The sequence below is a fragment of the Vulpes vulpes genome, chromosome 14 (genome assembly GCF_048418805.1).
Source record: "Vulpes vulpes isolate BD-2025 chromosome 14, VulVul3, whole genome shotgun sequence".
NCBI lineage: Eukaryota > Metazoa > Chordata > Mammalia > Carnivora > Canidae > Vulpes > Vulpes vulpes.
This window is the reverse complement of record NC_132793.1, coordinates 63,162,528-63,177,453: the sequence shown is the minus strand read 5'-3', so window position 1 is coordinate 63,177,453 and position 14,926 is coordinate 63,162,528. Positions and strand designations below refer to the sequence as shown.

Below are 14,926 nucleotides of genomic sequence, written 5' to 3'. Positions count from 1 at the left end.
TCCCACAGGTCAGTCCATCTATGGAGTTCCTCCTTGCTTGCAGTGGGGAATGTTTGGGCCTTTAACTAGGAGAGCTTTGATTTGTTTGTAAGGATAAGCTTGGTAAAAGAAGAAAAAAAAGCAAAAAAAAAAAAAAAACCCAAACAAAAACAAAACATGGTTCAAAAAATAAAAAGGAAAAAGAAGAAACAACTATAAGTTTGATTCCAAAAAAAAGGACAGAAAAAAAAGAAGAAAAGCCTAATCCAAAAAAAAATTACAAAAGGGGAAATTTAAACAAGCAAACAAAGATCTATAAGCCTGATTCCAAGGAAAAAAGGAAAAAAATTAAAAAGTACATGCATGGGACCTGTGTGCTGTTCCCATGGTAGAGAGGCCCACTGCCCTGGCTCACAGTTCTGACCTGCCCTAGGAAAGATGCTCCTGTGGCCATGGTGGGTGGGGTTTGGTGTAAGTAGCTCCAGCATCCCCTGGGGGTGCTGTGTTTCTCCCTGATCCAATGATGCTGGTTGGCAAGGAGGGGCAGTGGTGGTAGAAGATGGCATCACCCTTGCCCTCTTATCCCTGGGGAGGGAAACTGGCAGCTTCTACTCTTCAGGAGGCCCTCACAGAAAAGCGAACAATCCTCCCTTTTGTGGCCCAAACATCTGTCAGTTCCCTGCCCTCAACATGTCCGTGCCTGGGCCTTTGGCAAGTCTGGCACCACAGTACTCCTGTGCTTTATTTCTGGTGTGCAACTGGAACTCAAAACTCCAAATCTGAAATGTTCTGGCAAGGATTGGACCCCAGGGGAGAAGAGCTTTGTGCTGTTCTATCCCAGAAAAGCTGGGATGATTTCTTGAGTTTATGGTGCACCATGTGAAAAGCTGTAAATGGGTTATCTGCCCTCTGCACTGGGCACCACAGTTCTCTCACAGTTTATCTCTAGTGGAGGGCTAGGATTCAAAACTCCAAATCTTAAATGACCTACCAAGGCATGCCCACTCCCTCCTCCACCCCACCCAGGAGAACCTTGCAACACTGCCCCCAGCACCACTCTGTCCCAGAAAAGCAGTCGCATGGCCTTGAAGGTGCCTGGAGTCTATGGTGCAGCACAGCAAAAAGCTGCAATCATGTTATCTGCCCTCTGCCCATGCCTCTGTCCTCTGTCCCCTGCGGTTGAATGGCTGCTCAATGGCATCATGGGGTCCTTGCCCTTGAGAGTGAATCTACGCTTTTCCAAATGTATCCAGAAAGGAGGATGTTTTCTCACAGTACAACCCCAGGGATCACCACACCAGGCTGTCCACCATCCACTCCCAAGCCTCCTACCTCCCTCCCCCCAGGGCCACCACTGCCCACCCAGCTTGATTCCAGTGAATGGTGTGGACTTCTAAAACCTCAGAATTTGGGCTCCACAATTTACAAAAAAGCTTACCATAGTCAATTCCTCTCGATTCCTCAGTCTGGTCCTGTTTTTCTTGCATGATCCCAACACATTGATCTCTCTCCATGTCCTCCCAACCCGTCTTCTCTGCAAAAAGGGCTCCTACCCGCTGCATGCAACTGCGGCTTTTCTCTCCTCTAGTTCAGGTCTCCAAACCTTGCAGCTACCTTGTTCTGTCCCTCTAATTGTATAGATTGCTATCTTAATCCTCAGATGAATTTCTGATGCTGATGTAGCTGTCTTCAAGGGAGGAGCAAGCCCAAGGTTCCCACACTACTCCACCATCTTAATTCTTCCTTGGAAACTATGATCTTGATTTGAGGTGAGTGTGTGCTTTATAAAACAAAAGGAGAATGGATGTTGTAAGTACAATTAGCAGTCTCTGCTTTAGGCTTTAACATCCACGTTATTTCCAGGAAGACATTTCCCAAACATATTGCTCAGTTTCTATGAGGAACCATTCTGAGCATGTTAGCCTGGACAAAAGAATCCAAATATATCCAAGCCCAAGGTACTTGTTTCTGCTCAGGCAGCCATCTTGAAACCAAAGCTTCCTTCAGTGATTGAAAGTTGCATGCTATTGCTTTAGGAATTTTCTAATAAAATGGATATATACTATCTAAATACCTTTCTTAACCTTTACATCTGCTTTAAAAATTGTACTTTCTAGAGTAAGAGTTTGTTGAAGAAAGCAGTACTCTGTGGAAGTTTGAAGGCTATTGTCAATGTCCTCTACAAAAGCTCTCTAGTTGGGGAATGCCAAGCAAATTTTGCCTCTCCCTTCTCTAGTCCTAGGACCGTAGTGTCCACCAGGGAGCAATGCAACTGCAGTGACCCACCAATTCCATTCCTGTTATTTTTAAGACTTTCTTGGCACAACATGAAATACCTACACACAAAAAAACCTTCTTCCTTCTTCCTTTTCTTTTCTATTTGGTTTACTTTTTTTTATTTTTATTTTTTCTGTTTGGTTTAAAGGTAGCCAATTCAGCTTGTAGATTTTGTTGCCTAAGGTGAAACATCTTGAACTTGTGTAACTCTTAGCTATAATCATACTTAACCACCTTAGAGCCAAATACAACATACAGCACAACACAATTCATATGTGCAGTAACATTATTTTCTGTAGCTGATCTCATCTTGTTTTGTAGCTCTTGTTTCTGTTAGGGTAGTTTTCGGTTTTTTTGTTGTTGTTGTTAACCCTTAATTTTGCCAGTTAAAGCTAGTCTTCTTTTCTAGTTTAAAATTATTTTTTTGTGGATGTTTACTCGATCTAATGACTAAACTGTCCATCATCTGACATTTGCCCCCTTTCTACTCTCCCTTCTCAAGATAGTATTTAATGTAGGAGAAATTTAAGTAATGTAGGTACGACGGAGCCTCTGTCCTCAACCATCCTTTGGGTTCTTATTGTAATCCATTAAAGTGACCTTCTATTTGTCTGGTTCCTGAGAATCCTGCAATAGAGTACACATAGGTATAGGTTGGTCTGTGTGGTCTGTATTCCGCCCACCCTCTTTTTGTCATTGTCCTAATATTCCTTACTATGGTCCAGCAACACTGCCATTTGCCTCTACTTATGAGGTCCCTTCAGTCTGTGTTCTTACAACACCAATCCCGGGACTGAAAAACTATTGATGGAATGTTTTCAACAATACATTTCAAGGTTCATTACAGTTCTTAAAAAGTAACTCTTTAAGATATTAAATAACATCAGCCCAGTCCTATTCATAGCAAACAGTATCAACAAAAGATTGCAAATTTTAAGCATGGGAAAATTTGTTGAAATAAAGTACTTATATCCTTAAAGACACAAAAAGAAGACCTTGACCTCTTACCTATATAAAAAGTTCAAAATGGTTCATACACCTAAATACAAATGGTAAAAACAGTAAAGCATTTGGGGAATATAGTAACTTCATGTCTTTGGGATGGGAAAATATTTCTTAAGTTACAAAAAATATGAACCATAAAATAAAAGATTAGTAAATTTGACATCACAAAAATTTTCTTTTCATAGTGGAACCACTGTTTCATGAGCAGATAAAAGATGATCTGGGTGCCACACCTAAGACAGACTTTCCCTGAACAGAAGAGAGCCCTCACTTCTTGACTGTAATTGCCAGGGACTTAGCCTCAGGACCAGATAGTTGAGGGCTGCCCTCAGATTGGAGGGGTTGGGGAGAGGGAACTCTGTGTTCTTTGCTGCAACCTTTTGAAATGGAGTCTTTGCCTCATTGGAAGCAATTAGAGAGGGAGTGGTCTTGGTTCAGATACCACATACTCTAGCCTTTCTGACCAAATTTTTGTAGATTTTTTTCTGGGGTAGATACTTTTTTACTTGCTGTTTGCATAAGGGCCATTTCCAGAGCCCTTGAATATATTTTTTAATTTTTGTTTTTAAACTCTTCTTTAGGGGATTGGGTCAGTGAAGTTTCTCAAGCTATTATGCTGGAAGTCAATCCGAAGTGTGCAGTTTGGGACAGCTGTAGTCTCTTTTTATTTCTGGTGTGTGAATTTTACTTTTGATCCCAGCTTCAATATTCTGAGTTTTTATTTGTTATATTCCACTTATTAATACTATGTGGTTGGGTTAGAGGTGAAGCATTATAGCCTGGACTTTGCTGTGCATCTCTTTTTTTAAATTGACATATAATTCAAATACAACAGCATATCAGTTTCAGGTACACAACATAATTATTTGATATTTGTATATACTGTGAGATTATTACCACAAAAAGTCTAGTTAACATCCTTCACTATGCACAATTAAAAAGACTTTTTTCTTGTGATAAGAATTTTTAAGATTCACTCTCAGCATCTTTCAAATATGAAATACAATATATTTAAATATAGTCGTGCTGCGTATTACAACTCTGTCTTATTTTATAACTTAAATTGTATGCCTTTTGTCTAATTTTACCCTTGTCCAGTCCCATGTCTGCAGTCACTAATCTGTCTTCTCTATCTAGGAGCTTGTGTTTTGTTTGTTTGTTTGTTTTAGAGTCCACACACACACAAAAAATGAGATCATACAGTATTTCTTTTTCTCTGAGAAAAGATCATCAGTTTTGTCACAAACGACAAGATTTCACTCGTTTTTATGGCTGAATACTATTCATGTTTGTGTGTGTGTGTGTACATTTTCTTTATCCATTAATCTATTAATCTTTCAATCCATTAATCTATCACTAGACACTTAAGATTGTTTTGATGTCTTGACTATTATAAATAATGCTGGAGTGAAAGGGGGCTTCTATGTTGTTGTTGTTGTTAGTGCTTTCATTTTCTTCAGACAAATGTCCTAAAGTGGCTTGCTAGATCTTATGCTATTTCTATTTTTAATCACTTGACAAACTTCCATACTGTTTTCCATAGTAGCTGCATTCCCATCAACAGTAGATAAGCATGCTCCACATCCTTACCAACACTAGTTATGTTTTGTCCTTTTTTTCTTGATAGTAAGCATTCTAGCAGGTATGATGTAATATCTCATTGTGATTTCAATTTGCATTTTCCTGATTACTGATGTTGAGCATCTTTTCATGTACCTCTTGGTGATCTGTATTTCTTTGGAAAACTATTCAGATTTTCTGTTCATCTCAATCAGAATTTTTTTGTTATTGAGTTGTATGAATTTTAAAGTATTTTGGATATTAACTTCTCATCAGATATATAAGATGCAAATATTATCTCCCATTCAATAGTTTGCCTTTTCCTTTTGATGGTTTCCTTTGCTGTGTAGATTTTTAGTTTCATGTAGTCTTATTTATTTTTACTTTTTTTGCCTTTGCTTTTGGTGCCAAATTCAAAAAATTATTGCAAAGACATATCAAGGAACTGACCAGTTTTATTTTTCTATTAGAAGTTTTATGATTTGGAGGGTACCTGGGTAACTCATTGGTTGACGTCCAACTTTTGATTTTGGCTCAAGTCATGATCTCAGGGTTGTGAGATTGAGCCCTCTGTTGGACTCTGCACTGGGCATGGAACCTGCTTAAAATTCTCTCTCTCCCTATTCCTCTGCCCCTCCTGCCAATAAGGAAGGAAGAAAGGAGAGGAGAGGAGAAGAAAAGAAAGAAGTTTTATCGTTTGGGTTGATTTTTGTTTATGGTATAAGATAAGGCTCCAGTTTTACTCTTGCATGTGACTGCTCACTTTTACCAACACTATTGAAGAGACTGTTCATTTTCCATTGTATGTTGTTGGCTTCTTTGTTATGAACTAATTAACCATATAAGTATGGGTTTATTTCTGGCCTCTAGTCCGTTCCATTGTTCTTTGTGCCTCTTCTAATACCAGTGCCATACTGTTTTGATAACTATAGTTTGTAATAGAAGTTGAAATCAGGAAATAAAACTCCAGCTTTGTGTTCTTTTTCAAGATTGCTTTTGATATTCAAAGAGTCTTTTATGGTTTTGTTCAAATTGTAGGATTGTTCATGCTATTTTTGCGAAAAATATCATTAGTACTTTTATAGGAATTACATTGATTCTATAGATTGGGGAATTATGGACATTTTAACAGTGTTAACTATTTTAATCCATTTGCATAAAATATCTCTCCATTTGTGTCTTTTTCAATTTATTTTATTGATGGCTTATAGTTCTGAATGCACAGATCTTGTACTTTTGGGGATTAATTTATTTCTAGGTATTTTATTCTTTTTGAGGGCATTGTAAAGGGATTTCTTTATTTCTCTTATAGTTCATTATTAATGTATAGAAATGCAACACATTTTTGCTTATTGATTTTATATCCTGCAGCTTTATTAATTTGTTGATTAGTTCAGAAACTTTCTTGGTATAGTCTTTAGGATTTTCTTTATATAACATTACATCATCTGCAAATAGTGATAATTTTACTTCCTTTCTAATTTGGATGGCTTTTTTTCTTTCCTTGCCTAATAGTTGTGGTTAGGACTTCCAATACTATGTTGAATAAAAGTGGTGGGAGTATGCATCATTGTCTTGTTCCTGATCTCGAGTATGTAAGTGGTAGACTTGTCATATCTGGTCTTTGTTATGTTGAGGTACATTCCCACTGTACCCAGTTTTTATCACAAATGGATGATGAATTCAGTCAAATGCTTTTTCTGTAACTATTGAGATGATCTTAATTTTTATCTTTCATTTTGTTAATGTGGTATATTATGTTGATTAATTTGCAGATGTCCAACCTTCCTTGTATCCCTGGAATAACTCAACCCTTGTTGAACTTAATTTGCTAATATCTTATTGAAGATTTTTGCTATTATACTCATAAGAGAATTTAGACTATAATATTTTTGTGGAATCCTTCTCAGGTTATGGTATCAGGGTAATGATGGCCTTGTAAAATGAGTTTGAAAGCGTTCCCTCTTCTTTTTTTGGAAGAGTTTGAGAAGGATTGGTATGAATTCTTCTTTGGATGTTTGATGTTATTTAGCAGTGAGTCTGTCTGGTCCTGGACTTTTGGTTATCAGAAAGTTTTTGATTACTGCATTCATCACCTTACCAATAATTGGTCTTTTCATAATTGGTCTATTTCTTCATGAGTCAGTCTTAGTAGTTTTTGTTGTTCTTGTTTTGTTTTTTGTTTTTAAGGAATTTATACATATTTTTCCTAGACTGCCAAATCTGTTGATGTGTAATTTTTCTTGGTAATCTCTTAAGGTCATTTGTATTTCTGTTTTATCTGTTATAAAGTCTCTTTAATTTGTAGTATATTTATTGAGACCTCTCTTTTTCTTAGGCTAAAGTTTTATTAATTTTCTTTATCCTTTCAAAGAATCAGATCTTAGTTTCATTCATCTTTTCCATTGACTCTTTAGTTTCTGTTTTATTTTTTTTCTGGTTTTTATTATTTCCTTCTTTCTACTAATTTTAGATTTTGTTTGTGTTTCTTTTTCTAGTTCCTTGATGTGTAAAGTTAGCGTGCTTATATGAGATTTTTCTTGACCTTGAAATAGGCATTTATCACTATGAACTTCCCTCTTAGAACTTCTTTTGCTAAATCCCATAAGTTTTGGTATCTTGAATCTTCATTTTCATTTGTCTCAATGTGGTTTTTTATTTCTCTTGATTTCTTTGATTCATTGGTTGTTCAGTAGCATGTTGTTTACCACATATTCGTAAATTTTCTAGTTTCTTCTTGTAATTGGTTTCTAGTCTTATACCATGTGATCAGAAAAGATGCTTGTTGTGACTTCAGTATTATTTAATTTATTAAGACTTTTCTTATGACTTAATCTTTCATCTTTCCTGGAGAGTGTTCCATGTGCATTTGAGAAGATTGTGTACCCTGTTGTTGGATGGAATGCGTATATATCCATTAAGTCCATCTGGCCTAATGTGATATTCAAGGTTGATGTTTCTTTGTTGATTCGTCTCTGGCTGATGGGAAGCTAGTCCCTCAAGCAGCAAGTTTTAAAGTTAGCAAATATAAGCTTGAGTTGCTACCAGAGCCAGGGTATCTAGAACAGTTTCTCTGGGTAGAAGCTTCAAAAATTAGGGCTCCAGATGAGTGTATAAGCTCCTTTCTGGGAGATACTGGCAAGCTATAGCAAGGCTGAGGAGAGTGTCTCCTGGCCTGTGCTACCTGTGAGCATCTCCATAGTTTAGATGTGCCAGACCAGAAGCCTGCCCTTCAGACTGAAACTCTAGGACAAACAAAAGGCCTCTTTCACAGAAATTCTGGAAATATGTTTTAGGCTTCTGTCTCTGCTGTGCCCTTAGGCTGCTAGCTTGCCAAGAATTGTCTCTCTGATTGTTACAGTCCTATGAGACCCAAGGACATAAGCTTCCTCTGGCCACCAGAGCCAGGCAGTCATGGGGCAGAAAAGACCAGAGCACTGGAAGTAAAATCACTTCATTAGATCAGTATTCCAGGAGATACTGGTGCTCTGGTGCATAGTAGATGGACGGTAAGAAGATAGTGTCCACCTTTCAAGGTCTCTGGAAAAGATTACAGATAGCCCTGAGATATATTTTGAATTAGAAGCCTGCCCCTCAGGTGATAAACTAATAAGCCTTTTTCATAAAAGAATGAGCTCCTGGCCCCTTTTCCCTTTTCTATGTTTTGGGAGTGGAAGCTGTTTAAGAACTCCTTCTCCATTGCTGTTTTCCTATGGGAACCATGACCACAGCCCAAGCCCCACTGACTACCAGAGTCAGGTGATACAGAGGTGAATCCTGATGGCAGCCACAAAAACTGTGGTGCCAGACAGGGACATAAGCTTCTTTCTGGGAAATAACAATTAGCTGGAGTGAAGCAGAGAGCACAAAGATTTCATTTACTGTCCTCCATTCCCTGAGAGCTTCTCCATGAACCTTAGATGTGTGCCAAAGCAAAAGCCAGCCTCTTAGCCCCAAGCTCCAAACAAGCAGTTAGGCCGCCTCTTCAGAAAGGTTGGTATGTGTTGTTGGTGGAGGTGGGGAGATGGTTATCTGCTCTCTGTGTAGTGCTCTGGAGGTGGTAATCTGCCAAGAATGGTCTCTTCGATTGTCAGTCCCATAAGATCCAGGAACACAGCCTGGCCCCTGACTCCACCATCACGCAAAGAAAGAGCATCCCCTGGTTGGCATTCATAAAAAGTGGGGTACAAAACAGGTGTAACAGTTCCCCTCTGGGAGATAATGGCACTCTTGAATCCAGCAAAGGGAGAATGTGCAGATGGTACCCACTGGTGAGAGTAAGGTTAAGGGCTTCTAAAGGTGGTGCCCACTGGAAAGAAAAAAAAAAGATAAAGCCTACAGGTTAGAGAGCAGCAAACTAGGGTGTAATGATGCTGCCCACTTCGGTGATGGGGAAAAGCCTAGCTTTTGAAAAAACTCAGGAATGAAATTCATTATGGTGCTTTTAAATTAGCAAATGAGATTCATTCACATAAAGTTTGGGCATGATTAGCTGCTTCTGAGCCTGGATGTGAGGCAGGTAAGTCTTGAGTGTATGAGTCCTTTAAGACTCATTTCTCAGATCACTGTAGACAGGTATGTCTTGTGTGTGTGTATATATGTAGATAGATCTTATGTTACATGCTTTTTACACACACGATGCGTTGGGTTTCAAAGCTACATGTTTTGGGGGCACACTTCTTAGTTAGAAGGTCTTAAAGTTGAAATGCTCCACTTGGCATTGAAACCATTCACTCTTTAGAGAAAGGCTGTGGGTTTTTATTCCCTCCTGATTGTGGATTGTCAAGCGAGGGGTAGGTTTTTATGGTGAGCATGTGTTTCAATCTTTCCTACCTGCTTTGATGTGGTGTTTTTTTTTTTTTCAGTTGTCTTATGTATAGCTGTTGCTTCGCTAGTATTTAGGGTTTTTTTTTTTACAGAGGGAATTGTTCCACGTGTAGAGCTTTAGTTTCAGTGTGTCCATGAGAGGAAGTCAAGATCTTTCCATATTGCCATCTTGAACTAGAACCTCACTGTGCATCTTTATTTAAGATCTGGGTCAGTTTCTTCACATTTCCATAATTCCTTTTCTTATTATCTAAAACAGGGCTCTCAATACAAATCTCAGTAGGGGCTTAGAAGGATTTAATTGGCTATTTTTTATAGAGTCTCTGGCATACAGCCTGGTTTACTGTAGCTGCTTGATAAAATGGCAATAAAAATTAAGTGCTGGCTCTTTATACTGAGTCCAGTGCTCCTTCCACTTCTCAATATAGTTATCCTCATAAAGGATATTTCAGCGCCTAAATCCCAATGTTGGTGGATAGACTCCAGAGTGGTTCCCATCAGCCTCACCTCCTTGTGTTCATACCATTCCGTGATCCCTTCTCCTGAGCACGGGCTAGATGAGTGATTTGCTTTTGACCATTAGAATTTCTTAAAGGGTGATGTAATGTGTATGGTGTGTGTGATTACCTTACATACAGTTGTAACATTGACCTTGCAAGTAAATTCTTTGTCCCTTGCTGACTTTGAGGAAGCAAGAGGCCATTTTGGGAAGATGCACATGGCAAGTAACTGAGGTCATGAGTCTGATAGCCTGCAGGGTAATGAATGTTGTCTACAACCATGTGCACTTTGAAGTGAATCCTTCCCCAGTTGAGCCTCTGATGAGACTACAGCTCTGGCTGATATTTTCAATGTAGCTGTGTAATGTCCTAAACCATGCCCAAATACTTGACATACAGAGACTGAAATAATGTGTATTTTTTTAAGCTGCTAAATTCTGTCAGTAATTTTGTGCATAGGTAACTAGTACAGATCTTTAATTGTGCAAATAATTATATTTTGAAAGGAAAAGTGTTCTATAAAGTTCTGAATTATTTAAATTCTAGAGAAACTGAGTTTACGGCCTTATTGATGGTACTGTTGAAAACATTTCTCAAAGGTACAGCAGATAGTCTTTGTCATTGTGTGGAATAATAGCTGCTGCTGAGTATACTGGTCTCATAGTTCCCTATTAAAATTTAAGAGCTTTTAGGCATCTTGTTAAGAATATTTTGCAGTGGAATTTCTACATACAGAAGTTTGTGTGTGTGTGTGTGTGTGTGTGGTAAAAAGCATGTAACATAAAATCTACATCTTAACCTTTTTTAAGTGTATAGTTCAGTAGTGTTAAGTATATTCACCATGTTGTAAAACAGAGATCCAGAACTTTTCTATCTTGTAAAACTGAAACTCTGTACTTATTATACAACTCTTTTCCCTGGCCCCAAGTAACTGCCATTCTACTTTCTGTCTCTATGAATTTGACTAGTTTAGCTACCCCATGTAAGGGGAACCATATATGGCTTGTCGTTTTCTGATTGTCTTATTCATTTAGCATAATGTCTTCAAAGTTCATCCATGTTGTAGCATGTAACAAGATTTTTTTCCTGTTGAAGTCTGAATATAGCTTTTTAAAGGTTTTATTTATTTATTCGTGAGAGATACAGAGAAGTAGAGACATAGGTAGAGGGAGAAGCATGCTCCCTACAGGGAGACTCATGTGGGACTCGATCCCAGGACCCCAGGATCATGACCTGAGCCACAGGCAGATGTCCAACTACTGAGCCACCCAAGTGCCTCTACTTTTAAAATATTTTTAATTATGAAATATTTCAAGCATAATGAAAAGTAAAAAAAAAATTCTTAAAGATTTTTTATAATGAGAAATGCTAACTACAAACAACCTGAAGCTCTGTGACTCAGAAATATATGAAATGGAATAATAGAATACTTTGAGTAAGCACATATTAGTAAATAAAATAAGTTATTTATTTTTCATATTTCTTGCTAGATAATTCTATAAAGAGTATTTGGTAGAGATAACAAAAATGTAAAATATCTGAAATCTACATTATCATCTAAATTTTATTAAAAATTAGTTCATACTGTTTCACATAGTAACTGATAAACCAATAATAAAAGAGATACATCTTTATAATTACATAAAAATAGAGTTAAACAGAGCACAGAAGGAAGATAATATTTTTGTAATAAGCATATTGGGACTTATAAAGTATTAGGCTTTATTCCCATTGTTAACTTACACAAATGCAAAATAAACATGAGGAAGAATAATCATTTTGAAATACCATTCTTATTATACTTTAAGAAACTTGTTAAGTATAAAGTCAAAATGATCTGATAAATCACTGTCTTATCATTTAATATATCCAGTTATAAATTTTATTCCACTTACAGCTGCAATAATTTCACTAAGGAAATATAGAAGAGAATTCATCTGGGAGCACCTGGGTGGCTCAGTTGGTTAAGTGACTGATTCTTGATTTTAGCTCAGGTCATGATCTCAGGGTCATGTGTGAGCCCCATTTCAAGCTCCAGGAGCTTGTGCTGGGCATAGAGCCTGCTTGAGATTCCTCTGCACCACCCTACCACTCACTCACTGTCTATCTCTCTCAAAAAAAAAGAAGAAGAAAATTCATCCACAAGCTTTTCTGTTTTTCACTTTTCTTCCAGCTATCTCATTCTCCCCTTAGTATTCTAATTTCCTTTCAAATGGAGCCATAGAGGTATTTTTTTCTAGAGGAAATAAGTCAGCCACTTTTCAGGATTACTATAAAAATGTTTAGATTCAATTAAAAGTGTTAAAAAGATGATCTTTAGATCTATTGGAAGACAAAGAACCCAAATATGAAATCTCTTTATAAGATCATTTAGTTTATTGGCTCAGTTTATTCTTATTTTGACTTTCTATTTTAGTGTCCATTCTAATAAAATATAGTATACAGTTTTATGCAGACCATCACAAAGCTGAAGTAAGAAAGTCATGTTGTCTTAAATTGATTATCATAGTAACTGTTTATAGGTAAGTTCATTTCTCATAAAAACTTACCATTTTAAAATGGCCTGTATAGAATTTTTATATAATTTATTTTAGGGAGAGAGCAAGTATGAGTGGGGTGAGGGGCAGAGGGCAAGGAGAGGAAGAAAATCTCAAGCAGACTCTGCATTGAGTGTGGAGCCAGAGGCAGAGCTTGATCTCACAACCCTGAGATCAAGACCTGAGCTGAAACCAAGAATCAGACACTTTAACCCACTGTGCCACTCAGGCACCCCAGTCTGTATAGAATTTTTAGAAATTATTTCAAACATGTCTCAAAACGCTTGGTTCATGATTATACTAACCAACAAAAATACATTTTTTAGAAATAAAATGTGTTACTCGGTAGGCAGCTAGCTACATGGCCATTTATATGTTTTTATGTAGGAAATAATGCAAGAGATTTTCTAAGGTGGCCTCCTCTGCACTCTAAGCTTTTACTTTTTGAAAAATGCATAAGTACTTTCCTTTGGAAATTATGTAGCCTACACATATTTTATAAAAATCACAGAATGTGGGAACATGGACAATCTGAGTATATCAGAAACATGATGTTCAATATCATATGGTCTAAAATAGATAAGGCTTCTCCCAGATATCGCATAAGGTTGCTAAACAGTTGAATTGTCTTTTTTGTCTTCTTTTAATGACAGTCATTCAAACAATTGTGTTTATTAATTGCCCACTACATGAATAACTCTGTAGCAGGTGTTTGGGGAGAGTATGGAATCCTTTAAAAAGGGAGACTTCATATTATAAGCCCTTTGAGGTCTTTATAATCTAATACCATGCACTAATAGTAAGGATATAGTAAATAATACTTGACATAGAGGGCACTAGAACACATTCCATTTTCTGTGCGTGTGTGTGTTGTGTGTGTGAATGTAATAGAAATAAGAGAAGTAACAGAAACTACAGGATTGTTGGAATGAGTTTTGAATGTTATTTTGGAAGAAAGATGCTTTCTGACTGGGAAAAATGGTAAGCATTTGGCTTGAACCAAGAGGATGACAAGCAGTTGCCTGAATAAGGAGACATTGGGTGTAGGATGTGAAAGCATATGACTGAAGGTTTGAATGTGATGCTTGAAAAATCACTATAGGGAGAGAGAGAACTAAATTTACTCTTCAGGAAAATGTTTTTGTGGTTATGATTAAGATAAACTGCATGAGGAAGAGGCTTTGGGAAAGGAGGTTGGTACATTTGTGGGTTTTAAAAGTGACTAACACCTGAACTTGGGCTACAGCTATAAAATTAAATTGAAATTTTCAAGATGACCCTCAAGGGGCTATGTTACTCCATTCAACTTAACATCCAAATGCTGTATTTAAAAATCCTTAGGGAAAAGATTTCCAAACATTTTGTCTGTTGTCATAGATACTTCAAGACTAAGAAGAAAAAAAAATAATTCAAAGGGAACACGAGATGGCAGCAGTTATATCATATAAAGAGAACAACTGAGGAAAGAAAAACATTTGAAATTATTTTTAAAGTAAAAAATATGTAGCACTTTATTCCTTATGTGGTGTATTCCTTTTCATTTCAGAGTTACTCAGTTATTGGTTTCATGCTTCACAGCACATCTGAGGTTCATTCCGACTGTAGTAAAAATCCTACTCTATTACATGTGATTATTTCCTAAAATAAAGCTGTTGCTGTTTTCTGCAGATTATGGTTCCTCTGTGTTATCTGAGGCAGAAGAGTTCTGGATGGTGCAAAATTGCTTTAAATGTTCCAGCATTGCTTTTTCTTCCTCTTCTAGTGTTTCATCCTTTCTCATTTCCCATCTAAAAGAAAAAAATCACATCTTAGTATTTTTGCAACTTCCAAACTATAGTCAACACTTAGTTATTCAAGGCTTGAATATTTGTAGTCATTGGTTTACTGAGGCATCTGTTTCTCCTTGTTTATTCTTTTACTGACTCCCTCTCGGGCACCAAATTGCACTGGCACTGCTCCTGCAGAATGAGCCAGAAAAATGGGAAAGTGGAGTCAAACCAGTTCCACTCCAGATTAAAGTTTTAAAGTATTGTTTTAAATGTGCTAATTTTAAAAACGTATATGCCTTACTAGGATGGATATACATGCATATAAATAAAACCTAGAATTAACAATTAGTAAGTGTATATTTTGCATAGTATTCTTCCTCACTGATTAGCTTATCAGTGACTTTAAGTTGCAGAGAGATTTGCCAGGAAGACTAGAGCAGCAAGAAGAGTATCAAACTAAACTGAATATACC

At 37.0% G+C, this 14,926-nt stretch overlaps 1 protein-coding gene and 1 long non-coding RNA gene across 12 annotated transcripts in view; one reads left to right on the top strand and one right to left on the bottom strand.

The window, feature by feature from the left end:
• LOC140595435 (uncharacterized) overlaps window positions 1-14,926 on the top strand; it is an 87,312-nt gene that overhangs the window by 17,273 nt on the left and 55,113 nt on the right. The window lies entirely within an intron of this gene.
• The window catches only part of KIAA0825 (KIAA0825 ortholog), a 388,584-nt gene continuing 385,252 nt past the window's right edge, over window positions 11,595-14,926 (bottom strand). For all 10 annotated transcript variants that reach the window (XM_072736775.1, XM_072736778.1, XM_025992891.2 and 7 more), the window contains one exon: window positions 11,595-14,472. In XM_072736775.1, coding sequence (XP_072592876.1) covers window positions 14,355-14,472 — 118 coding nt within the window. In that variant the 3' untranslated portion in view covers window positions 11,595-14,354. The remainder of the gene's footprint in view (window positions 14,473-14,926) is intronic.